We start from the raw sequence: 26,524 nt of genomic DNA, 5'->3' as shown, positions 1-26,524 counted from the left end.
ATTTAAGGCTATAACTGCAGTCCTCTTTTAGGAATTGTTTTCTGATGGAGAGATCTACTAATCTTAGAGATGAGATCCACCCTCTATGTACCTAGTCCATTTGGTTACTGCAGTCAAGGTATAACATATTTTATTGTAAATAAAGAATTGATACATCACGTGCCACAGCCATCCTTAGACATCTTAGCCAAGTTTTTTGAGAATTACTCTAAACAGCTTTAGTACAAGCCCAGAGTAATGGCCAAAGTATGGATTCACTGAAGGGCTCCTTAACCACATCCAAGAACTGATAATCATTTGGCCTGTTACAAGTTTAAATCAGAGTCATTAGCTGACATATCAATCCGTAGGAAAAACAAATCAACTAAAAGCACTAAAGGTGTCTATTACAATAGAGAGAGAAATAAACTGGGTGTTGATATTAAAATTTCATATACTCTCTATTCTAAAATTAAAAGTGAATGTAGGGAAAAAAATTTTTTTTAAACTCAAAGTGAGCAATTAATTCAATAGCTTCCAGTTGCAATTTTAACATGTTAACACTTGAAATTACTATAAATTATTTAACTTATATAAAGACCTAATTAATATATAAAATTGCCTCTATTCCATAGGTTTAATTTGTATTTATAGAGTACTTTTTTATGGTTCTCAAATTTGCATAAAAACGTGCATAGTAAATGCAACTTTATCTGGTGCTTCTTTTGTTGTTAAGGTTTTGACTTCTTTTCTATTTTTTTTTAATTGAAATGTGCCCTTCATGAGGTTTTTGTTTGGTTGTTTTTTTAATTTGGAGTACGTAACTTCTGCTTCTGTGGTATCATTCCTTGTTCTTTCAATGTCCAGGATAACGGCACACAATAGGTGAATGGTGTGTTACTCATACCAGCTGAGACAATTTGTTATTTCTGTTTCTTACTGTGGCTGAATATATAGCCCTGACAAGGGCTCTATAAAAACAGGCTCTTGTCCAAGGGCTGCTGATGACTTAATCAAGCTGTAGTATCAGCAAGAAAGGGAAGAAGGCTTTAAGTCCGTTGCAGTTTTAGATTGTGTTGATTGGAAGGGCTAAAACTAATTTCAGTTGCAGAATGACTCCATCCTGTTGGCACTCAGGGGAAGGAGGGTACGCAGGCAAAGTGATTTCAGCTGTGCATGATCAGCCAAAGTGGTGTGGATGTTTTTTGGCAAGCACAGAAAGATTACCTCTTGGTGTCATTGGTCCTGCCCTGAAATAACTTGTAAAAAATGTCCACACTGTGAAAAATAAAGGCCTTTCACCCAGAAAAATTCTTCACAAGTACATGCATATATATTTGGTAGTTGCAATAAAGATTCAGGACAGACCTGGAAAGCCTGGAGTTACATTCCTTTCTCAGTACTTGTTCTTATTTGGTGGTGGATCTGCTGGTGTATGTTCACGTGCATGGCACACTCTTGTGCTCTTGCCTTTTTATGATCTAATGGAATGATGAAACAGCAGTGTATGGAAAACTCTTCAGATTAATCCTTCACTCAGTAATTTTGTGGTTTGGTTTGCAGCAGAGGGGTTACCTTTGGTTCTGTACGAGTTGCAGAGATGATGCTGTGACAAGAAATTATAAACTCGAGGAGGTTACTGGGGAAAAACTCTCATATTTGGAGTATATTGAGTTAATGGTGGTGGCAAAAGCAGAAATGCTGTGATAGGTGCAGTTCAATGTCCTTGTTCTTCTCCTTCCTTCTGGTTCTTTCAGGTTCAGAAACTATCTAAAGGTCAAGATCTCACTTCAAACAAGTTTTGTTTATAAGCAATACCCCTTCTGGTTTACTCTGAGTGTTAACAATTTTACCTGACCAGAGCAGATGCAAAAAAACTCAGTGTGCCGTGACTAAACTGTTTCTTTTCTCAGGGAGCTTCTTAGCCCAGTTTCTCCTGTTTATGCTGACTCTATTCACATCCCACTGGAAAGATGTTGTGTTTAAATTCACTTGTGATTGACCTTACTCCAACATTGCTATAGAAAAGGGCCAAGATTTTTTTTTTTTATCCTTTTTATAACTCCTGGCTCCCTTCCTGTACTGATGTAATTAGCCTGAGCTGACCTCTAGCCAAATGTTTCTGTGGTCAAGTTTCAGCTGGCTTGAGGACAGTCAGCTGCTGTAATTTTTTTTCCCTGATTTTAACTCTGTTCATTCTTACAAGCTGCTGGAGTTGGGTAAGACATAGAATATTATTCTTTAGAACAGTGTGTGTTACAGACACTTGAGGGTTTTTTTTCTGTTGAATAAGAGGGACTTTATTAGTGCCATTTATCTTTCATAGGCACATAGGGTAGATGTTGGGAGGTAGATACTATTGGATTGTAAAAGGTCAGGTTTGTCCTAATGTCTAGAGAGAAGCTGTCTCTTGCTATGTTAACAGTGAAGCCTCTGGACAATACTGTTCTTGTTGACAGCAAGCTCACAAGAGTGTCTTAGAGGAAGGGCCATTTACGGAACAGATTTTTGAGAACTTTCTGCAAGGCAGTAGTTGTCTGACGGTGATGCAGGTGGCACTTCAGAAGACCCTTCTCTCAGAATTTTTATTCTGTACCACCAAAAGTGGTTTCATAATGGGGCCGCTCCTGCTTTCTACCAGATCTTCTCCCATGAGAGTGAAGCTGTGGCAGTGTAGCTCTCTCTTAATCTCAAATACTGCTAGTAGTGACCCTCATAACTGCAGCCCAGCCAAGCTTTTGGTGTTTGTGCTGGATGCAGAGGTCACGTCCCTGGTGCTTCACACCCCATGCAGAGCTCCATTTGCCTGGGTGAGGACTTGAGTACAAGCCCTGTCCCAAGGGCTCTGAGTTGCAGCTCCAAGGACATAGCACAACTTGTCCTTTACAGAGGCTGCTGGACAGAGGGTGGAGCATGATGCATCCGTATGAGAGCAGTTACTGTTTTTGAGCACAGTCCTGTCCATATTGGGTATGTTCAGAGTATACCAACTGGATGTTTTTCACAGACACAACTTGTCTGAATGGATAACTCAGTGGGATACCCTATGTGGTTTTAGGCAGAGCAGAGGCAGTGTTGTTTTGTCTCACTGAGATTCTGGCATTTGTGAGAGTCCGCTGAAGAAGCATCATTTGTTTCTATACAGCGTTTTACTGGCAAAAGGGCAAGGGATGAAGGAGCAATTCTGATCACCTCTGAGGTTTAGGAATGCGAATTAATCCTATGACCTGTTTCAGAGAGCTGGTTGTTTTAGTCAAGGTCTGTGGCTGAGCAGGGAATTTCCCAATAATTGTATAATTACTCTTAAACAAGTAATAGCTGCTGCTGGAGGGTGGCTGTGGCTGTGGCTTCCCCTCCACCTTGACTGCTCACTCCCATGTTCTGCCCTGGCTCTGCTCCTGGGCTGTGTCTTTGTGGAGTCCTAATAAAACCTGTCTGCAAACAGGTTCATTACAATGAATATTTATGGATTCATTTTAACTGGAACAATTTCCTGACGGAGTTCACTGTGTTGCAGCTATGTAAACAAGTCTGCCAGTGCAAGAGGAACAGCAGTACTGGAAGGGGATTGTTTTCATCTGCAATAACATGACCTTACTGAAGTGCAATGTTTGTTGACCTCTGTGATGTTTCCAGGCTCCTGGGTTAGTGCTTCAGCTGTCAAACCACTCTTTTTGGAAGGATGCTGAGATGGCCACCAGTCAGGTGTGCAGGGATGGAGAGGATAGCCATGCTGTGACAGCTGCATGTGGGCACCAACCCTGGTCCCACCAGAGTTGTTCGGTGTGGTTATGAAAAATGAAACTGTGTGCCCTGAATGATGGATTCTGATCACATTTGTTCTCATGGGAGTATTCCTGTGAGGGTTTGGCCTTCTTTTGTGGCTGTTACTAGGCAGGAAGTAGTAGAAAGGCTTGGAAAAGAGTGGTTGGAAGATGGGCTGGTGGATGGGGGAGAACAGGAAAGTGTGAATAGGAAGGCAGCATGGGATGCCAGGGTACTGTTCCGGAAGAGAACAGGAGAGTTGTAAATAAAGTGACATTGTGCTCAGGCCTGTAAAAGAGAAAATCTCCACTTAGGGAGAAAGTGGAAGAGCTGAAGGGGAGAAGAGACTGATGGGGTAGAAACAGTGTAAGAGAGGAATTGACAAACACAGGGGCACATTTTTGTAGAAGATTTATTAATAAGAGATAATAAGAATTCTTTAAACAAAGAGTACAGATGAAGCAGGGGGACCAATTGAGCTACCTGAAAATATGGCTGATCTTGGATGAACCTTGTACTGTGGCAGAATATCTTCTCTTCTGAGAGCTGGCCTGTCATTTGCTTTATTAACTTTGTCCCAGGTCGGTACATTCCAACAGTTGTTGTTGTCACTTCTCCTGGTCCTGCTCCCCAAGCTGTCTCACTCCCACACTGCCCAAGTCCTCAGTAAAGCACTTCTGTACCCCTTCTTTACTCCCAGTTCACTGAGAACAGGGGAGTCCTGTTTGGAGTGATCCATGTCTGCTTGGCCAGAGAAAAGGCCTGCTGATGCCTGGCTAGTCCACAGAGCTCCTACAGCTCTTCTCCTTGTGTAGCAGCCCCATGCCCACTCAGGCTGGCCCAAGCTTGTCTGGGTGGTGCTGCTGGGCATCCTTGTCCTGATGTGTGTGCAGTGGGGAGCATTTCCTGGCTTGCCTTTGCAGGTCTGACTGAGGTTCTGCCAGTCCAGAGCAGTTTGACTAAATGCCTTTTATACTGAGCCTTTAACCTGAGAATTATTGAGCAGTTGCATTAATGAGGATGTGAGAAAATACCTTCTAATTTTCAAGTTTTGTACTGTATAGCATGGATGAGAAATCTGGAGTTGGAAATAGTTTTGGCTTTTTTCTCTAGTGTGATTCATTCTGTTCTCTTAGTGTAAGAAAATTGAGAGTATTACCTTTTAAATTTGGCATTACTATAGCTTTACATACTCTGCATTCTTGTGTCTTATGGTTTTTAACCTAATTCAAACTTTGGTAACTGCACTAAGAAACTGACTAGTTTCTGACACCCAGATTTGATAGCATGAATTGTTTGTTACTTGATAACACCCACTTAGAAATTGTTACTTGCTAGTGGGATTGTTTGTTTGGATTTAATGTTTGTGATTTAATCTGCTGTCACCTAAAGAAAATCTCTAATTGAGAACAGTCCAGTGTAGAATCAAGGTCTGTCAAATCAATTTACAGTCAAATATGAAGGTCGAGCTCTTATTTTCTCTCTCTGCCTCTCTGAGTGGGGTGTCAGTGTATCGTGGTAGTTTGGTGCCACAGAACAAAACACTGCTGCCTGACTTGTCCAGCCATCCATGCTCATTTTAGCATGTGTGTTGTAGCTTTAGTTTTGAAGGTCTCTGGTAATCTCTGTGGCTATAAATGGTCAGGTCATAATCCGTGGTATGGATGCTTTCCCCATACTTCTGTATGGACACCTCATGAAGTTCTGGGTTTTTTGCAAGGTACACTTTTGTGCAGAACTCTGCACAGTCTGCAGGTCCAGCACAGAGCAGCTGTTGCCCTTCACTGTTGTTACCAGATGCTGGTGATAATGGCAGGAGCAAAGTAGTGTCTCAAAACAGGGTTGTGCAATGGGGTTGTATGATGTGTGGAGTAAGCTAAGTGAAAATGGGGCTCAAGTGAATTAAGGAAAATGAGGAGTGTACTTTTTTTGGGGAAATTGTAAAGGCTTGTTGGTTTGCTAGGATTGTAAAGGTTTGCATTCTTGGAGGTTGTAAAGTCATTTGTGGATGCAGTCTATCAATTGACAATACATGATTTTTCCACCCTCTATTTAATGAACTAAAGACACATAAGCCAGCTCTCTTGTAAATGCGGTATTTACTATGTGTTCTAGACTGCAAGATGATGTATTACTTTATGAGGCAATGAACTGTAAACTAAATATACTTCTGGTTTAAATCCAATCAGAAATTCAATAAAACTAGATGATATCTTAAATGTCATATCATATTAGTAGTATTTGCTTATAAAGAAACTCTCTTACTGTCTTTTGTCACGACAGAGTCAGAAGTATGGATCTTCGGCGTCTGCTGTTTACTTTGGCACTGATCTGTGCAAATGACTCACTTTCTGCAAGTGATGGTAAGTTTTATGATACCTTTCCATGCCTTTCTCTGTGTGTGTGTATATTTATGTAGATTTATATAAACACTATTTTTATATTGAATTTTTCATGCAACTTTCTTGATTGCAGTAACCCATGTATGTAATGTGAAAAATGCATCAGTTAATCTTTTTGTAGACATAGTGGATGAGATTGGGACATGTTGCCAAATGAAAGTGAATTTCGCAGACAGTTTTTGATGTGTAAGCAAGATGGATAAATCTGGATTTTCTTTGAGTGGGTATTGAAGTTATGAAAGAATTGTATGAGGTTCATTTTTTATATGAACTAGTGTTTTTTTCTCAAACAAGTCTTTTAGTATAGTCATATGTTAAGAATAGGACTATTTGAACATACAGAGGAAACATATAAAGACTGTATGCTTTAAATCTCAGGCCAATATGAACAAGATTCATAAGAAATAAATTTGGTAATTCTTGAGTAGGGACTATGGGATTTCAAAAGAATGTGTACCCTCGACCAGCCAGCTGGGACTGGTCTTAAAGTCATTTAACAAAACCTGTGAACTCCAATGGGACTTGCATATTGTGCCAGATTATCTGCTTATGCTTGCTATGATCTAATTATGTAAAGAAGTGCAGCTCAAGCTGGTCAGCTCTGTGCTGTTCTGGTCTTCAGAACAGACAGCAGAAACAGTTTTCCATAATTAGTAATTTCATGCAGACGTGTCACTGCTTCTCCCAAAGTTACAGAGCAGCTGCAGCTCTGTAAACAGGTGCCCCTCCTGACTTTCTAACCAAAATCTGTATTAGCAGAACAAGTCAGAAGGGGCAGTTTGTCTAGAAATTTTATTAAAAGTGGAATGAAAACAGCTTCCATAGCAAACTCTAAATAAAGTGATACAACTGTCAATGTAAATTTCTGACATCTCTCAGTTTTTTTCTTTAGCTCCATTCTTTTGTGTTACTGAGTGCAAATTAAATGTACATAGAATTGCAAGACATGTTTCATTAGCCTTTCTAGTTCTAGTTTTAGAATATGATACTAAGCCAAAAGGTTATGACATAGTTGCCTGTAGTCACAACTGGCCTACATTTTAAAGGTATAACCATAGTTCTTTGTACTGATGCAGTTCTGTATTTTCTTGGAGTTGCATACTTTGAATTTCTAGGTATCTTGTATATGCTGAAGCACTGGAGAGGCATATGGGATGTGACTTTGATGTTAATGGAGACATTAAGGTGAAATAAGAAAAAATTAAGACTCAGGTGATCGGTTCTCAGACAATTCTTCTATAAAGTTGATTCTGTTTATTAGCAAACAGGTTTGGATGGAGAAAACACAAGTTTCTGTTTACTTACTTCTATGTGTGTGTCTCAAATGCTTGTCCTCTGTGTTACCAGGAAAAGAATCTATAAGACTGCTAGTTAAGGCTTTTTCTTTAACATTTATGAAATATATAGAGGTACCAGCTTCTCTTCATTGCCACTACAGAATGGTCAGTAGAACAAAAATTAATGTGTCCTGACTTGATCCTTTCCCCTGCCATGTCTGCGTTTTACAGTAGACTCATTCAACTCAAAAATAATCCCCAGGGCAGTCTACTGGACCAACTGATTTTTCTCTTGAGTTTTAACAGCACATGAGGATTATATGATCCTTGGCAGATGAGCTGTGGTCCAGATGTCCTAACTGCAGTAATAGTCTGCGTTACAAATAAAACTTGACCACAGCATCATCTTTGTGTGACTCTGTCTATACTGATGAAACAGTAACTTCCATTAGATTACCTTCAGAACAAAAAATTAAGAATATTTTGGTTGTTTCTGTGTTTAAATACAAGACACAGTACTAAATATTTATGTCCTGATTTGTTGTACTATTAAAGATTGTGTATGTGAACGGAATCACTTTGTTTAGTGATTGCTAATGACTAGATTGCTTCTAATGCTTTAACGCATTAATTCTGAGTTGGGCACATGCTCAGTTGAGAATGTCAGAGAAGGAAGCATAAATTGAACATGGGTATTTGAGATAACAGCATAAAAGAACATCCATTTGCTGTTCTTTTGTGATTTAGGATGGAGTATTAGACAAGACCTGTTTATTATATGTTTTGTTCTTTTTTTCTTCCATGTGAGTGTGCTCACATCTGCAAAAGTTCTCGTGAGTATCCAGCCCCACTCGGGTGATGAATCCTGACAATCTTAAAGTGCTCTGCCCAGCACAGTCTTGCTGACACCTCCGTATAAACTTAATTAAATGTGCTCTGTACTTGTACCATATCTGATATATTGCCTGGGGATTGGATCTATGGTGTCATGGTTCCCTAAAAAATTCACGTCAGTAGTTCTATTTCTTCTGGCAGCAGGAGAAATAAAAATTACATATGCTGGGTAGTCTTGTACCAAAGCCCAGTACTGAACCAGTGTAATACAGACTTGTACATGGGATGCTTTTGTGTCTTGAAAGTAAACAAAGCTTAAGATCAGCCTTACAAGAGGGTGCTTGGGGCTGGCTTAGTGCCATGAAGCCAGATCCAGCCTTGACAGAGTGAAACCCCATATATATTTCCTTCTGGTGGGATCAAGGGTGGGAGGCCAGCAGTTGGCCAGGCAACTGCAGAACAGTTGAGACCAGACACTGGACATTTAGTCACCTCTTTGCTGTCTCCAGGCTGGTAGCCAGTTCTGCTGGAGGCTTTCTATTGGTTTAGCTTGTTTTTCATGCTCTCCTCTTGCAAGGAGTCTGGCTTGCCAGTTCCCTAAGCTGAGACTGCAGCTAGCATGAAGTGACAGCGGTGCCCACTGTCTCTGAGAGGGTGATGCTCAAAGTGATCAAGCATGTCCACTGCCCCAGGTCTCTGACTGTAATTCAGGGCTGAGCAGGTCTGGGACTTTCAGCCCTTTATCAGGGTTGCTGACCCATGTGCTGTCCATGCCTGTAGCTGCCTGATGTACAATGACAAGGGCAGAACAGAGGCAGGGGTAGAAAGAAAGTAAAGGCCACAACAACAGGAAGGTAATTTCTAATAGGTGCATAATTACCATAGGTAAATGGATTTTGTGCCTTCAGGATTAGAAAGCACAGGGCCCATTTTCACAGCTGATTAAGACATTTTTGTCGGTGGAATTAGGCTTCTGGGAATTTAGATTGCTTTGAAGATGGGGAATTGTGTGATTTTGACATTTTAGTTTAATTTAGTTAAATAGGTACATAAACAAGAAAGAGTGTTGCCTCATAAGCAGATCTCCTACATCTGTGCAGTATTAATTGTAGTTCAGGGGGAAAAAAAAAAAAGCTTATATTTGTGTACGAATACACAGTTTGTGTTTGAGATTTTACATTAATGTAACTGTGATGTTTCAAATACATATCCAGAATTCACCGAGGTATTTTGGTTACTATACCTGCTGACATCAGAAGCAGTTGAAGGGATTTGCTCCAGACACAGACTGAAATATGTTCAGGAAGCAAAATGAAAGTTGTAATGTTGTTTGCTTGTTCCTTCTCTACAACTGATGAGTGTAGCTCACATAAGGACATAGAGGAATAAACTGGGAATTAGTCCCAGTTAATAAAACAATACATAAGCTCAAGAAGTTCCAAAATTAATTTCTTCCCAGTGAAAAAAAGTGGGAAATGTCTTTTACTGTATTTTTATGATAGATCAAAGTTCATTCCAGACTATTAGAGTTATGTTAATTCATCCTCTGAAACAGGTTTAGAGAGGCATTCATATTTAATGATAGCACAAGAAAAATAATTTTGTGTGAACTGGTTTTGTACAATGACAATTTTAAGAGCTACAAGCTTTAAATTATTGTTCATTTTATCTAATCAGATTTGAAAAATGTATTTATCTTTTTCCATTACAACTTTTAAAATTATTTGATGAATCTGCTATGCTCAAATATTCTATTTGCGTAACTTTTATGTAAGAAATAGAATAAGTTATTTCCTTTCTAAAACAAATCCAATCAAATTTTTATTTCCATCAGGATGTCCTTTTGTTTTACTGGTGTCTATTGTTGTACTTTGATGCTTTGTGTGCACTACATATTCATGATAAACCAACCTACTATATCTGTGCACTGGGTATCAGTGCTCCACTTGCAGAGCTGGAGTCTGAATCCATAACGCGTGCATAGGGCTTCAGTGTCATTAAAGACATGCCTGAGTAGCCAAGACTTCTGTGCAGGGCTCCTGGTGATACCAGAGCACCTGCAGGACATCTGCATCTTTCTGGAATGGTCAGAAGCTTAAAGAGCTCTGTGAAAACCTCAAGGCCAGTATTTGATATGTATTTGACCATCTCTTTTCAGGCAATTAAATCAACTCTATTGGCTACTCTTTGTTCCAGGGCCTATTTTGATTAACTCTCTAATGACTATTGGGAGCTTGGACACCTAAGAATAATATTCATCACAGGGATATCCTCTAGGTACTCAAAAAATCTCCATAAAACTTGTAGATAGCACGCCTATGCCTTTAAAGCAGAAGCTGGAAGGCAGGCAGAGTATCCTGGGCAGTCCGAGATAGCTACACATGTTTAGGCAACTGCATTTTGCCCTATGTGGCATAAAGAGAGCTAAATTTAGGTGTCTTCATTTTGACCTGGGCCTCTTCCTTGCAGCTGCCTTGTTTCAATGTGCATAATTCTGTGTGCTTTCTTCTGGGTAGTGTCATAGCTGCTCAGCCACCCACTGTAGGTTTTCTGCTGCTCCCAAGGTGAGGGGTCTTCTCACTGGATTGAGAGAAAGCAGTTGAGTCCTGCCATCTCCATGGAGTTTAGTAGCAGACACGTTGTCTAAAGACTTTTGTGCCATGTGAAGGAATTATTAGAATTAGAATAAGCAGAAAGGGGCCTTTGAATGGCAGCATATTCTCTTCTAGGAAAGGGAAATTCATCCATCAGTTCATGGAGTCGGGAGGTACCAGGGACTTCCTCGCTTGGCCTGAACTATTCAGAAAAATGGTCTTGTCTATAAACATGTTTTGTGATTTAGGTGAACTCAAATTTTATAGATGCAGTCAGTGCAGTGACAAACCATTTCTCAGGTATTTTTTTTATTTTTAATAGCTTCTTTGATAATCATGAAGACTAGACATATTTGTGTATATTACAATCCTAATCTTGTTAGGAAGGAGCAAAAGGACAGACTCTTCCTTAGCTTAAGCTGCAAACATTCTTGCCTTCTCTTGGTAAACAGTAGTGACATAATAAAGTTGGTAATCATTCATTCATGGTGGTCATTTTCTCTTCTCAGTTCTTCTAGTAGGTTCATCTTTGCTATGGCCTTTCTCTGTTTTGCCTGTTTTCTCAATTATATGCAGCTAGATATGGAACATGAGTCCAAGCAGAGCTGGCAGTAAAATCTGAGAAGCTGAAAACACTGATCAATGTGGTGCATCCTGGTGTACGTGGATGGGGGCAAAACTGTTGAGAAGGCAGGTTTAAAACTTCCACCTCAAAACAAAGCCTTTAGAATAGTTGCCTTATTTCCTGAAGTTTAAGTATTTCTGAGCTAGAAATGTGTTCCATTATGCAGAAGAAATTGCTACAGACACATTCCAAGAGCCAGAATCAGAAAGCTTGGCACAGGGAAGCGTAAGTTATACCACTGTGATCTGGCTAAACCATTTCAGCTGAAGGGAAGATTCATTTTGGCAGAGAGAAAAATAGTATTTCCATCATCACTTTCCATTGGGATTAAGGATGGCTTTGATGACTAGCAGAAAAATCCGAGGGAAGGCCAAGGAAGTGCACTTCTGAGTTGCTTTTACTGCTCTTGCTTCCTAACAAGTAGTGTATATTTTAGATAAACCATTTGTCTGGGCCTGTGTGACAGTATCTCATGGAGAAGAAAGGATTTCACTTTGCCTGTCTGTCTTTAACAGAAAATTATTTGGGATTTCTAAACGTGGAAAACACATGCTGAAAATAAATTGCAGACAGGGCTATATTTTATAAGAAAACTCAAAAAATAAACACATTTTAAGGTATTTGTGCCCCTAAATGTTTGTGTTTAGGCTTGTATCTGAGTAGACCCAATGATTTAAATGCTAACCTGGGGTGCAGAAACTAGTCTCCTTTGTCTTGTCCTCCAAACCACATCTGTGACTCCAACATCTACTGGAGATTTTCAAGCCTTTGAATACCTTCACCTGCAAGCCTGCCAAAAACACTTCATGGACAATCAGCTTCAGTCAGACACCCTGTAAAATAATGTACATGCCAAAGTTTCCCCATCCAGTTATCTCTGTCATCCTTAATATTCCTGCTATTGTGTGTATTTCCTTCATTGCTCTTTTGTTGCCATCATATGTTCTTTGTTAAATACAGACTTGCCAATTTGCAGTCCTCTGATTGCTGTGTTTTGAGACAACTTGTGAGAATTAGCAACTCATCAGTGGTTAGTGCCTGGTGTTGTCAGAAGGAGAGGTCAGTCTTTCTCCCTCCCAGTAGGAAAGCTTGTGATCCCAGCAGATCTTTGCTCTCCCAGGCAGACTTACAGACTGCAGCCTAGCCACCAACACACGCTGGTCCTCCTGTGAACCAGAACTGCTCCAGATGGTGGCCACTTGTGGCTTGCTTTCAGAGGAGGGAGGCCAGTTTGAAATGTGAACTTTTGCCCACACATGCAGTGAAGCCTGTGTATTTATGGAGGAAGACTGGATGATAGAAATTATGCAAAACCATACACAGCAGTTTGTTACCACTATCTAAGAAACTAACAAGTGAGAAAATTCCTAATTACAGTCTTTAACTCCACTTTGTATTTTAAATGTAGTTGTGTATTTAATGTGAATTAGTGAAACAGGGTGTACTGCACTAGTGAAATCAATGCAGTTAATAAACTAACTCCGCATCAGGGGAAGGAAAAGTAGCTCTAGCAAATAAACATTTCTATATTACAAAAGCAGATTACATGAGTTGTAATTAATCATTCCATACAGTAAAGTACACATAGAGCGAATTTCTTTCAATACCGTCCAACTCTAACAGGAAAAAGAACCTCTATTTGCTGCATATTCATAGCATATAATGGAGTGCTCAGAGAAGGGGTGACTTTTTCATTAATTTAAACAATGATGCAGTTATTGTGTAGTAACTTGCACTGCCTGATTTAAAAGAGAAGAGATTTATAGAACCAGTAGACTGTTTGCAATGTTGCACATTCCCTTTCTATGCTGTGTTCTTCAGAAGTGACAGTGGGGATTGTACTGGAAACTGAGCAAAAGTGTGACTGGAATTTGGAGAGCTGTAATTGAACAGACCTGGTTTCTACCAGTATAAATGAGGGAGTATTGTGTGTACCTCAGCAATATTTTGGCACAACTGGATGTTTTCCTCAGCTGTTCCAAGGGATCAGAAGTGAACAAGAAACATTCTAGAGCAGGAGTTCACAAGATGCCATTCTTGAGTCACACAGAGTGACTTTTAAAGCTTTGCACTGGCCACCACCTGCAGCAGAACCAGATGATTCTCAGCATTGCAGCAGAACTGTGAGCACAGTTTGGTAGTTTTGGAACTGGAGCCACCATCTGAAGGGTACTTAATTCCAGCCTTGAAGAATTTTTGGTCACTTGGGCTCCAGAGACTCCCCCAGTTTCCTGTTCCCAACCCTGGCAACTGCCCCAGTCTTCCTTGTTACACTCCAGCACACTGAACTGGTACCCAGGTGATTAACAGCTTCTGAGGATGGAAAGGGGAATGGGAATGAGATACGGTTGGGGAGCTTGGCCCTGGTGTGACCCTCCACAACAAGTTTCTGGCAAGGTTCCCCTTGGAGAATAAAAGCACTTGGCATAATCTCTTTCCCTTCTGTACTACTGGAGAGGTGCCTGGAATGAACTATGCAAGAATGATGCAGTAGGTGAGAGGCAGAGCTGCAAACTACCAGTAGGACTCTCTAGCTTCTAAAGCTGGAAAAAGTCCTCCTACTTAAGATAAAGGTTTCTCTACTTTGCTTGCTATTCTTGCCCTTTGTAGAAGCATGCTCTGGAATCAAGTAGTAACAGCAATGGTCAGTTTTCTCCAGAATATCTAACAGATTGTCATGCTGCTAGGGACTTAGAATTCTTCCTGCATAATGCAGTGAAGATTTTCTTTTTGTAGAAGTACAGGGGTTTTTTTTTAACAGATAATTAAATGTCTTTTACTAAGTCATTTGCTGCAAAGGGGTGTTGAATAGCCATAATGTAGGCTAATAAAGTTGGTGGACTATCTAAAGAGCCATGCATATTGCCAATGCAGTCCTGTGTTTCATTCTCATTAAGCTGGTCAGGGAGAGAGACAGTTGTTCACTCCCTGCTTTGTGGGTTTTGTGAGAGCCTTTGATAAAGCACTGTAAACAAAGGGTCTTTTAAAAAATGCCAGGGATAAAATAGAAGGGCTTGTATAGATTTAAAAAATTAATCAAAAGGGGAAAAGAGGAGCAAATGAGCTCCCACATCCAAGGGTGTCTCTTGTCTACAGATTGCACATGGAGGAATTAAATCAAGATCTGTTCTGCTGGGAGAGGTGTGTGGCAGGACAGGATGGAAAGCAGTGCAGTTCTGCAGGGCACCAAGGGAGTGACGGGGAAGGGTGTGAGTGGGGGCTGCTGGAGCCCCACAGCCGTGTGCGCAAACACTCGGCACAGCACTGCTGGAATGGTGGAGTGGGGGCTGCCCGGGGAAATGCCAGAGATTCACCCAGACCAAGAAGTGTGTCTTCTGTCAGCTATCCCAAACTGTACCCTGAGCATATTCAGAGAAACATGCTGAAAGGAAGTATGTTTATTTTGTATTTGGTCTGGGATTTTGTTTATTTATTACTCCCCTAGAAATGTGTAGTCTTGGCTTAAAAACTGACAGAAACTTCACAAGCAAATTTGAAAACTGACTTGGATCAAGAATTTAACCTTGAATCCCTATCTGCTAGAACCCTCCTCTGTTTTTTACTTTGTAAAGACAAAATAACAAGACCAATTATGTGCCTGGCAGGCAAACACCATGTGCATTGTATTGTTTTTAAAAGCACTTTGTGTTTGCTACCTACTCTTACTGTATAACAGGAAAAACAGATAGTATTTAATAAATATTAAGCCATCAACAAAAAACGTGTACAAGCCAAAGAATGTCATTATGCCCTTTGAATTTGTGTCTGGTCTCCTCATTGCTGAAACACCAAACAAAGAATAATATGATAGTTTAACAGGAAAACTGCAAGTGTTAAGGAAGGAAATGTAGGAAATAACTATAAATGTTAACATGGTCTATTTATTATCTGCTGTTAGTGATCAAGTAGTTAATAGCCAATGCAATTACTTCAGTAAAAATGCTGATGTCAACTATAGTTACTGTTGTATAGGTTTTAATCCAAACCATCTGTTTTAATCCTTTTATATATCCCCTGTTGATCTTTGCTTGCAGTGAAGTGTTTTTCTGGAAGTTAAAAGTAATTATTAAAGGAATGGAAATTATTAGTGGTTCATGGTTTGGCAAGGAAAATAAATGCCTTTTCAAGTTCTTGGTGTTTCTTTTAGAGGGCTCCGGCACCAGAAATAGTTGAGGGTAGAGTATAACACATAAGTATTTTCTGTCACAATCTATGTGATGTTTGGGATTCATCCCAGTGAGGTGTCGAGAAGTGTAAGTCACTGGTCTGATTATTCTCCACCACTTAATTAAGCCCATTTATTTCACAGGGCAAAGGAAATATGAGTGGTTTATTAAAAGGGGGGGTATAAAACACTGGTGAAAAATGTCAGAAATGCTGGCTTATGTATATAAAAACAACATAATTTATTTTCTAGTGAGCTGTTTCATTCTCCAGTGTATTCTTCAGTGGATTTGTAGAGGATGTTTGGTCTTGCTAACTTGTTGAGTTAGCTTTGACTGTAACTGTCCTGTGTAAAATTGCCCTGTTACCCAAGGATATCTCCACCTGGCTGCAGAGCTCAGCCTTCATGCTGTGAAGATCTATTAAGCCACTTTGCAGTTAAAAGAGAAGCATCTAAGGCAACTCCACAAGTAGTGAAATGGATGTGAGATCAATAATTTATTATCTTTCCTTTCTGATTCCATAGCAATTGCACAATAGGAAGCTGTAGAAGTTTATCAGAAAAACCCAAGGTATCTCCTTGTGCTCTTGTCACATGCCTTTCAACGCACCTAGGGACCTTCAGAACTCAATTAAAGTCCTGGCTGGATGATGCCATACTTTACAGATGTAGAGGGCAAGATTTTGTTCTTGAAAGGATGCACTGGGAGCTCTTCAGGCTATCCAGCTGTCACAGCTGACTCAGTTTAACCTCCTATTCCTGGCCAAGCCAGTTAAGTAGAGTTAAATCCTTGTCTACAAAAATACTTGCAATAATATTGCAAAAACCCTCCTGACAGAAACATCATGTTAAGAGAGGTAACAGAGACAAAGCTGTCAGAATTTCATGTGGTGGCCCAAAACATGCAGCTGATATTATGTAGTTTTCCAAGACTATGAACACTGTTCATAGTTTAAAGTAGATTTTTCTCTGGTTTGTCCTTTTTTTCCTCCCTGAGTCAAGAAATATTTGGTTTTTTACCATGAGGAACGTGCGTTACAGAATCTGGCACGTTTGCATGTGGTACAAGCTTGTGAATGTTTTCTTGAGATAAGTGAGTGACTGCTTCCAGTTGGTGTTCTGCAGGAGGTGAGGGTTTCTTTCCAGAAGTCCTGACCATCTCAAAATAACTATATTCTCCTTGCAGAGCTCCCAATCTGACATGTTATCTTATCCCCTCACTGCAGCAGTGCTGCTATTCTACTACACCAGTTTTTCTAGCTAATAGTCCTAAGTAGCAGTGTTAGTTACAGGAAGGACTGAAAGGATAATATCTATCAGAGTTAGCGTTTGGTCTGTGTTGTCCAGCATTATAACAGAAGACTTGATTATAAATTATTGTTAAATGTTGTTTTTCAGTTATGAAAGCATGTTACCATGAGAATTCAATGTAAATATTTTTTCCAGTTTTTTAAATCCAAAAGAGCATTTTTTTCTTAAGGCTGTGTTTTGTTCTGTTTTAAAGAAGTGTCAACAGTTAAAGCCTTGCTATTTAATTTCTTTATACCCCCTGGAAATTTCTCAAAACACATGAGTTATGACCATGTCAGTGCTTCTCACTTCATGGACTTCACATCTCAGCAACTTGCAAAGATGTGTGAAATACAATTAACAGTTCCCGTAATCCCAAGATACCTCTATATAAGCACTGGCTTTCTAGAAACAGCATTGTTTTTCCCAAAGTCATAGCTATCCCTAAAGAAAACGGAATATTAGCCTTAGTATGTGGATCTTAACCCTGTTTAGGAACACAGGTGGGCACTGGTAAAAATACCAGTTTGGTTTGCATTGGTAGGACTCCTTGGTATAAAGAGAAGTGGTCTCTGTATGTTGTTCTAATTGCTGTGGGAATCCCATCATGCATTCAGCTGTAGTTTATGAAAAGCTGCTATAGTCTTCTAACAAATTACTTTTAGAAAAGCCCTGAATCCATCATATCATTACCGGAGGTAAAGCTGCTGTGACTTGTATATGTCAGGAAGTCTCACAGCATTTCCTAGTTGTTAATGCACCATAGCATTTAAATGCAGCATGTTAGAAAGACATGATTTTTTACAGAAATGCATAAAAATGAAACTTACTTCCTTTTAATCAGGGCAAGTCTTAGATATTAAATAAGCAATACAAGTTATTCCATATTTGAGATGGCTACAGGGTAGGCATGTCTCTAGGAGGTTCAGGCTGTCCTGAGTTCCCAACTGTTTATTTCAGTACTAAGACATGAATGAGATGGGGGGTTAGTTGAGTTTTTTTATTATTCATAGGTGATTCCCACATGATTGGTGTGAAATTACCATTTTCATTTTTTTGCATTCCTGGAGGGAAACATTTGCCTGAATGAACAACTGGCAGACATACCTGTTGTTGGTCTCAGCAGAAAGGCAAAGAGGTAGCAATAATCTGAGCTCTCCAGATAAGGCTGAGGCATGTTGGCAGGAATGGGTGAGCTTCCAAAGCCATTTACTTGTCCTAAAGAAGGCAAAATCCCTGTGTTTCCAAAAAGCAATAGTTCTGTAATAACGATACTGGTCTGAAACAAGCTTTCAGCATCTGGCTGTGCCATAGAAATTCATCCATGTCCTTGGAAAATTGATTAATATCTGTGTCCTGGCTCCCTAGCTTAAAAGTGAGAATGTGCTTTAAGGATAAACTTCTTAATCTGTTTATGAGATGTTATGGTGAATGAAATTGCTGAGGTTGTGCAACATCCTCTGTCAACAGCATTGCCTTAACTGCAGAGCAAAATGATAGAAAATAGTATCTCCTCTTCCAGTACTCATGAAGCTGGCAGGCTGCCTCCTCTGCCAAGGCAGGGAAAGGTGACTGTGTGCTTGTCAGGAGGTAAGGGACACCACCCACAAGCAGAGAAAACACTGAAGTGTCCTCCAGTGCATATTTGTTTTCTGCATAAATCTGCATACTTGCAGAAACTATGCTTTTCTTCCAACAGGCAAGGACTTGTGCTAATGTGGGCCCATAACTAATTGTTGCCATGGGAAACTCCGAAATGGCCACCCACACTCTTATATCTGAATGGAGCTTGTGTTCAGACATACTGTTCCATCTGTGTGTCAGCATACGCACATTAGTGCGTGTGTATGTTTCTTCCCTGGTGTAGCATGGTCAAGTTGAATTATGAAAGGTTGCCTTTCATGTTAAAGATTCTGGAAGCATCAGCTGAACCTGGAACACTGTGTCTTATGGGGCTGCTCCATTACTGACATGCCCAGAGTACCCCTTGATGTTCCTTCAGTTCATTGGTGTGCTCAGAGCCAACAGAAAGGCACAACCAGTCCTAAGAAATTTTCACTTTTTTCTTTAATTGTTGCCAGTGTGACCCTGCAACCCTTCTCCCCACAGAATAAAATATGACGCAAACATAAAAGTGCAAATACTGGAGCTTTTCAAAGATGAAAGTATTGTGTTTTGAATTATAAACCCATTTTCCCATTTTCTTGTACTCAGGCCATATTGTCCTGTGTGAAGTTTTCTAAAATACTTGCCCTGTGAGATGTGCACTTGATTTGGAGAATCCCACCTTAGATGGCTGAAGTTTGGAGAAGCTGGAAGTGACTTAGCTATCCTCAGTGGCAGGTAGTGACCAAGATGTCTGCTGGACAGGAGAAGGCAGTGTCACTGGCACTTGGTTTCTGCTAACCAACAAGTGCTTGTGGAAAGTACTCGTACAAGCAGGTGCTCTAATCAATTCTAGTTACACTTTTTGATAGGTTTAATTGGACTTATTTTTGAAAAACTGCTTAGTTTTTGAAAGCTTTTTTAGGTCTGCTACTGAAGCCAAGTTACTTGCTGGCAAGCAGCATTACAGAATCATTTGGGTCAAGAAACAAGGGCTTCTCTCACTGTACCATTGTCCTTTCAAAGGAGTTCTGTGTGAAGCACATTCAAATACATTGATGAAATGTTGTGGAAAAGGCTGCATTGTCACTGGCTGAGCTACACATTTGCTTTGGACTGTGAATTTGGCACTGTTCAGTGAGACGAAAGGAACACCAGCAGCAGAGTGCAATGCTTGGCTCCCTCCCTGCCTTCAAAACAGTCTAAACCTGCCAATTTCTTCTGCATACACAAATACTGACTGGATTAATATAAATGTTAATTATAGTATCATTTGATACAGCAAGCTAGCACTTGTTCCTGTCTAGCACTTCAGTCTTGTGTGTGAGCACCTTTAGCCATGAGCAGGCCCTTTCCTAAGTAAAGGATGAGCCACAGATGTCACAGTCGAGAATGAGCCTTAATAATCCCCTAACTGTGTGACTTTGTATAGTTTATAAGGTTGTTCCCCTGCTTTCCTCCTTTTTTTGTTTTGAAAGGTTTTTTAAGTCTGAATAAATGAAGACTACATACTAAGAGTGTAAGTTAATTATGATGAATTTAATTTTATTATGATTATGTTTTATTATGGTACTACAGATAACTACAGGTGACTACAGATACTTAGTGGGATTTTGAGATGGGATTTACACCTAATTGTCACACTGTTGTTCTGCTTGCATTTCCTTAAATGACAATTTTGCTTTAAAGTGGGAGAGCTCACAACCAGCTATAATCCTTTACCTATAATGAAGCTCATACTGACAATACACACTTCCTGTAGGACACTGAGGTGCTCGAGTGAGTCTAGAGAAGGGTGACAGAGTTGGCGAAGGGTCAGCAGTTGAGGGAGCTGGGGATGTTAGCCTGGAGAAAAGGAGGCTCAGGGGAAATCTTACCATCTCTGCAACTGCCTGGAAGGAGGTTGTGGCCAGGAGGGAATTGGTCTCTTCTCGAAGGCAACCAGTGACAGGAAGAGAGGACATGGCCTCAAGCCATGCCAGGGTAGCTTTATATTGGACATTGGGGAGAATTTTTTCACAGAAAAGGTGATTAAACACTGGAAGGGGCTGCCCAGGGAGGTGGTGGAGTCACCATCTCTGGAGGTGTTTAAGGAAAGACTGGATGTGGCACCCAGGGCCATGGTCTGGTTGACAACGTAGTGTTCAGTCACAGGTTGGACTTGATGATCTCAGAGGTCTTTTCCAACCTAATTGATCCTGTAATATTGAAATTGATATTACCAAGTTAAATATCTCTGCATGTAGGCCTGATGCCCATTACCTCCTTTTCCTAGTCTTGATTAATTTACTAATGAAGAAAAGACCTTACAAAAAGAATGTGAATTTAAAACATATTTTATAAAAGATTCACTATTTTTAAATGGTCTTAAAGAATTTTAAGAATTAGTGAAACTGAATTGCATACATGAGACTGAAACCTTTCAAGCTACAAAAGATTTCATGATCTTGGAAAGAACCTTTTTTAGTGAAATATAAATATTGACGTTGTAAAAGAAGAAGACTTTTGTTTTTCCACCCTCAAGGTAACTTGTCTAACTGCTATCTGTATTTTTGATGAGTTACCATAATATTTTGTATGTGTTACTTGGGCCACTTAAAATATCTTTATAGATCTCCAAGTAGATAAATCTCTGGTTTCAATTCCTTGAAATACAATTACAGATGTTTGTCATGTTATAGCTGTAGAACATGAGCACAATGAGAGTTTCTAATTTTCTTCATTTTTTCTTTCACTTTGTTAAGTGCATTTCTGGAGAAGATGAATTGTTAGCTGTATGGATTACTTTAAAGCATGAAATTTACTACATAAGGACATATTCCACACGTAATATTTAATCCTTTTGCCAAACCGCCTTTTGAAAAATGAAGAAAATTTTGTAATAAAAGTATTTTTAGTAAGTGAGAAAATTGTATTTAGTTGTTTTTTGAACAACAAAATTCTGCAATTTAAAGTGTTTGCAAAACAGTTGTTTAGAATTTTTTTGTTGTTGTAGTGTGTTCTGATTTTTCTTTTCATCCATTACTGTGAACTTTAATCATATTGAGCTTAGCCCAAAGGTTTCCTGTGTTCCAGCTTTTAAGCTGCCTAACCTGTGTAAATACATTAGGGCTGTTCTAAACCATTAAAAACAAGGAGAGATGGACGTGTGCAAAGTTCAAATGCGTTCTGCTGGCTTTTATCATCAGTGTGACTCATACAGCAATTTAGAAGCTTAAAATAGTTTGTTGTTTGCAAAATACAGCAAATGAAATCTCTATAGAGGAGACAGAAATATATATTGGTCATTTCAGTTCAGTGTTGTGGGAGGTTTCTTACTGTAAGGGACTTTTTTTTTCCATTTGTATGTTTTCAATTTTTTAAAAATTTTTTTTGGTGCATTTAAAGTGGTGTGTGTTGAAAGCTGTTGAAACTGAAATCCTTTCATCCTCAAAGATGAAATAGTATGGAAAGTTTAAAATACATGCTTCCAGAGCAGAGTTGGATCACAAAAGTCTCACAAGTCAGGATTCAGTCTTCCTGCTGAATTAGCTTCTTTCCTTTTTCTGTTATTTTCTGAGAGCTCTAGTTCAATTTAACATTTCATGCAGAATGAGTGAATAAAAATGTTCAGGAAACTTACAAAGCCTGAAAAATTACATTTCTTGGGCCAGATATGGAGCCTCCTCTCTGAAACGTCCTTGACGTAGGGTAAGCACTACTGAGCCACACTGAATCCAAAACATAGCACTGTACCAGCTGCTAGGAAGAAAGCTAACAGCTCTTCCCTAAAAGCAGTAGGCACAGTGTGCCAAACCAGCAAAGCAGTTTTGGGGAGTACATCAGTTTAGGAAAGTATATGAAATCTAGTCAGTTCATTGCAACTGATTGGAATTTTTCTTTGATCTTGAATTGTCATTAGTGTACAGACACAAAACAGTAGGCACATGTAAAGTGAGCATTAGTAGGAAGGACACCATTTTCGTCTGTGTAAGGAAAAGTTAATCCCTTAGAGGTACAGGGAAAGCAGTACTTGCATGGAGAGGGAGGCTAAGGAATAGAGAGCAAGAATCAGTGAAATGAGGTGACATCTGTGCCAGGACCTGTTCTTTTCTGTGTATTCGTAAACAGTTCAGCAAAGGAGGCAAATGCCGAAGTTTGCAAAACAAGAAGTTTGTCGATGCCCCACTAAACCTCAGAGGGCCAGCTAAGGAGCTGCAAAAGGTCCTTACAAGGAAAAATGCTTGGGTAATAAATCCGCAAATGATACTCAATGTAGATAAATGTCAAATGATGCTTGTAGGCAAAATGCAACCCTAATGTGGCACATAAATTCACGTGCTCCAAATGTTATGACTCAGAGATGGGATGTTGCTGTTGTGACAGGCTGTCCCCAAGGTCAGCTCACGGCTTGTCACAGCTCAGTTCCTCCCCACACCAAAGACATGCAGCAGAGCTGGAAAAGTGCAGAGAAGGCCAATAAGGATGAACAAAGCTCTGGAACAGATTCCTTGAAGGTCTTCCTTCACCTTCACATTTCCCAAGCTGTTACTCCTCAGATGCTCTTATAATCTACATCCTGAAATGAAGAACCAAGAGCCTCAACAGCAAAGGTGTCTCTCACTTGTGCTTGCAGAGGCCAGCTGGGTTTCTGTGTGCAGACACTACCTGATGGCAGTACACAGGTTGCATCAAGCCATACCCTGGAGAGAAGCCCTCTGGCATAGCTAACTTTACACTCTGTCCCAGGGTGTGCAAATAGTGAAAGTAATTCTGGTTCGGTCTAGTCCCTCTTATACTAGTTATTGCATCTGACACAAGCTTTCTGCAGACATGGGGTCAAAAATAGTTATTGAGACAAATACTACACAGCCAATTTTTAAAAGAAAACCATGAAAGACTAAGGGTCTCAAAAGTCTTACTTTCCTCTGGTTGTTTGTCTGCCAGCCTTAAGCTAGAGTTCAAAAAAATTGTGCCCAAATAAAAATTCAGTTATTGTGCAGGAGTAATAGAAATGTAGTAGAGGATAAGGGCAGCTCCTGTTTTCCTATGTTCTCCTCCATTCTGGTATTTGTGCTATTTCCACAAAAAATACTGGAAATTGTCTAGTCTGTAGACAGCTTGAGGGAGTCCTTGGCTCCTTTTCTGCTCCTGGTATGAAATGAGTACCATGAGTTAGAGTAAAAAACAACAAAACAATAACAAACACAGGAAAAAAACATGAGAAGAAAAACTTCAGAACATTTCAGAGCAAGGATGGGCAGCACTCAGTGTTTCTTCTCATCGTTCCTTCTGCAGCCAGGTTTTTCCAGCTGAGGAGGCTTTATCCGTCCTCAAGAACTGCAGCTACATCCAAGAACACAGGCTCTTGGCAGCAAGCTGGTCCCATCTGATGTAGCAAGAGAACTGAAAATAGCTTTCCTAAGGGAGAAACTTCAGGCATGGCTACCTAATGTTGTTAGGTTATGGAGTATTTCTTTTGTGTGATTAGAGAATAAGAGATTAATGGTGGGGGTTGGTGCTGTTTTTTTAATCTTTCTCCTCAAAAATAAGCAGCTGAACAGTTTACCCACCAAGATAAAACAGAACATAGTGAATTCTATCAAACCTGCTGCTGCATATAAAATCCAAACACTCACACTGTAGTTTTGAATTATGTGGAAAAAATTCAGTCATTGAAATCAATGTTCAGTCTTTATTTTGCACTGTTTCGTAAGTGTAGTTGGCTTATTTTCCAGTTTTCTCATTTATATTAAGGACAAAGAGGTACAGCTAACAATAATGTTGGATAAATAGATCAATAAAACTTTAGCAGATTTGGTGGGGGAAAAAAAAGGAATTGTGGAATTTGGATCACAGGACTATCTGTTTTCAAGTAATTGTTAGCAGTGCCTGTTAATTTAAAGCAATCTCACCAGCCACTACTGTGGGAGGATTATGACCTGGTCACCCAGTGAAGGCAAGACACAATGTAATTTCAAAACAAAGCCCTGGACTATACTAGTGCTACAACTTGATTTAAAATAAATGGAATACTTCAGTTGTAGTTGTATACTGTGTTGTGATAAATGATCTTTAGAAAGCTTTGGTGTCTTCATATGCAGTGCAGACTTAGTAACAGAACCATATATAGAGAGAAAAATGACCCCTGAATATGCTTCTTATAGAAGACCTTACATTTGACATTATCGAAATACTTAATAGAGATTTAATACAGAATGACAACACGTTTCATGAGTATTATTTTCATTTAACTGCTGAGGGAAACAGCAGTATACAGAAACAGTGATTTTCCAGAAATGTGATGATTGAGAATGTGCTGACTTGGCAGAGAAATAACTAAAATCCTAATGGAGCAGCAGGTTTCTCATTTTACTGATTTTTGCATTATTTATATTGTGTTAGTAATGAAAGTGATGGTTTTAATGTATGTGCTATACTGATAGGTTATAATTTGAAATATAGAGAACATCTGGTTGTGACTTTTAGTTGCTGGGAGGGAAGATCAATAGATCTTCTTGCATACTTGTGTATGCAAGTCAAATCTGATGTTTTGGGAAGGGGTGGAAGAAAATTTTATTTGTGTTTGTGTTTTACTTCAGGTACTATTCCCCTCACTGAAAGCATGAAGTAGAGAGATTTTGTTTGTAATGCTGGTAACACTGCTTATATTTTACTAGTTTTTAGTCTGCTGAGATAAAAAATTCCTATAAAGTGTTGACAGTTTCACTTAATTTACCATTTGCAATATATGAGAATACTTTGGCTTTTCTGAATCATCATGTTGGTGGAATGATTTAAAGGTTGCCTGAAACGTAAAAAATATATGCAAAATGTGCAAAGAAAAAAATGTTACGGTAGGGATCATGCTGTTTGGTAATACTGAATTTATGAGAGTGCACTCTGCAGATACTCACGGCGGGGCGCTTCTTGAAAGATTGTTCCATGCCACATAAGACAAAAGAAAAACAGAAATGGAGAAGAGGTGAATGATGATGGGTGAGATTGAAAGCTACAGTGACCACACAGTGGACCACTCTTATCAAGAGCAATGCTCTTTTAGTAATTGTAATGATAATTAAATCATTTTATATGTATTAAGTTGAAAGGTAGGAACAACGCTGTCTGTATTCTGAAAAAACAGCAAATTCAAAGTTTTCTGATTTTAGGTTGCATTTATATTTAAGTACTTGTCGGAGTAGATTTTCACTAGTGCTCTGTTTTGCAGTTTATACTCCTATGCAGATAATTTATTAATTTCTGACTGAACATTTGTATTTCAAATGATTGAGTATGCCTGTTAGGTGCAAATTTCATTCTACAAGGAGCTGAAAACCCTTTGCACCCAACAGCACTCAAAATTAAAGGCACTTCCTGGGTTTATTTTTACTTCATGTGAGAAAATTGCCAACATCGTTAAGTCGTTCAGAGAAGGAAACATGGAAAATGGTGATCTGCGCTGAAGGACACCAGTTCTGCCAGACCCATGGTACTGAGCATTCATTGAACATGGAATTGCAACCAAAGAAAATACTGGAAGATCAGAGCAATTAAAAATTAAAAAAAAAAAATTAAAAACTGTGGACTGAGTATGAAACTTTCTGGAAAAAGGAGGGATAAATGAAGAAGGCCAATACTGCTATTCAAATGCTATTTCTGCGTTTGGATGCAGAATATGTTCAAGAAAAAAAGTATTTCAGGCTTTTTCTTTTCTAGTAGAATAAAGGAATGTGTAGCAACTAGGTATTTTTAACATAAAACAACATTACAAAAAGGCAGGCAAAATTTTTATTGATGAGTATCTGGAGCTCTATACATGAGTTCTATACATACCACAGTCAGCATAAGAACCCATTCCTATGTTTTGGAAATCTGGGACGTAAAACATAAATGCATTAATGCTTTGAGCTAGGTTGCCTCCAGAAATAAGCAAACAAATTCTGTTCAGGGTTAGGAAATAGTAAGTTTCTCATCATGCTGATTGTGTGATTTGACCTTCCTGTCTGCTG

General features: G+C 39.3%; 1 protein-coding gene across 3 annotated transcripts in view; it reads left to right on the top strand.

Moving 5' to 3' along the window:
• GHR (growth hormone receptor) overlaps nt 1–26,524 on the top strand; it is a 154,297-nt gene that overhangs the window by 84,197 nt on the left and 43,576 nt on the right. For all 3 annotated transcript variants that reach the window (XM_048291206.1, XM_048291207.1, XM_048291205.1), the window contains one exon: nt 6,028–6,107. In XM_048291206.1, coding sequence (XP_048147163.1) covers nt 6,038–6,107 — 70 coding nt within the window. In that variant the 5' untranslated portion in view covers nt 6,028–6,037. The remainder of the gene's footprint in view (nt 1–6,027; nt 6,108–26,524) is intronic.

This window comes from Corvus hawaiiensis, chromosome Z (genome assembly GCF_020740725.1).
Source record: "Corvus hawaiiensis isolate bCorHaw1 chromosome Z, bCorHaw1.pri.cur, whole genome shotgun sequence".
Classification (NCBI taxonomy): Eukaryota; Metazoa; Chordata; class Aves; order Passeriformes; family Corvidae; genus Corvus; species Corvus hawaiiensis.
Note: the sequence above shows the minus strand (reverse complement) of the source record. Positions and strands in the feature narration are given on the sequence as shown.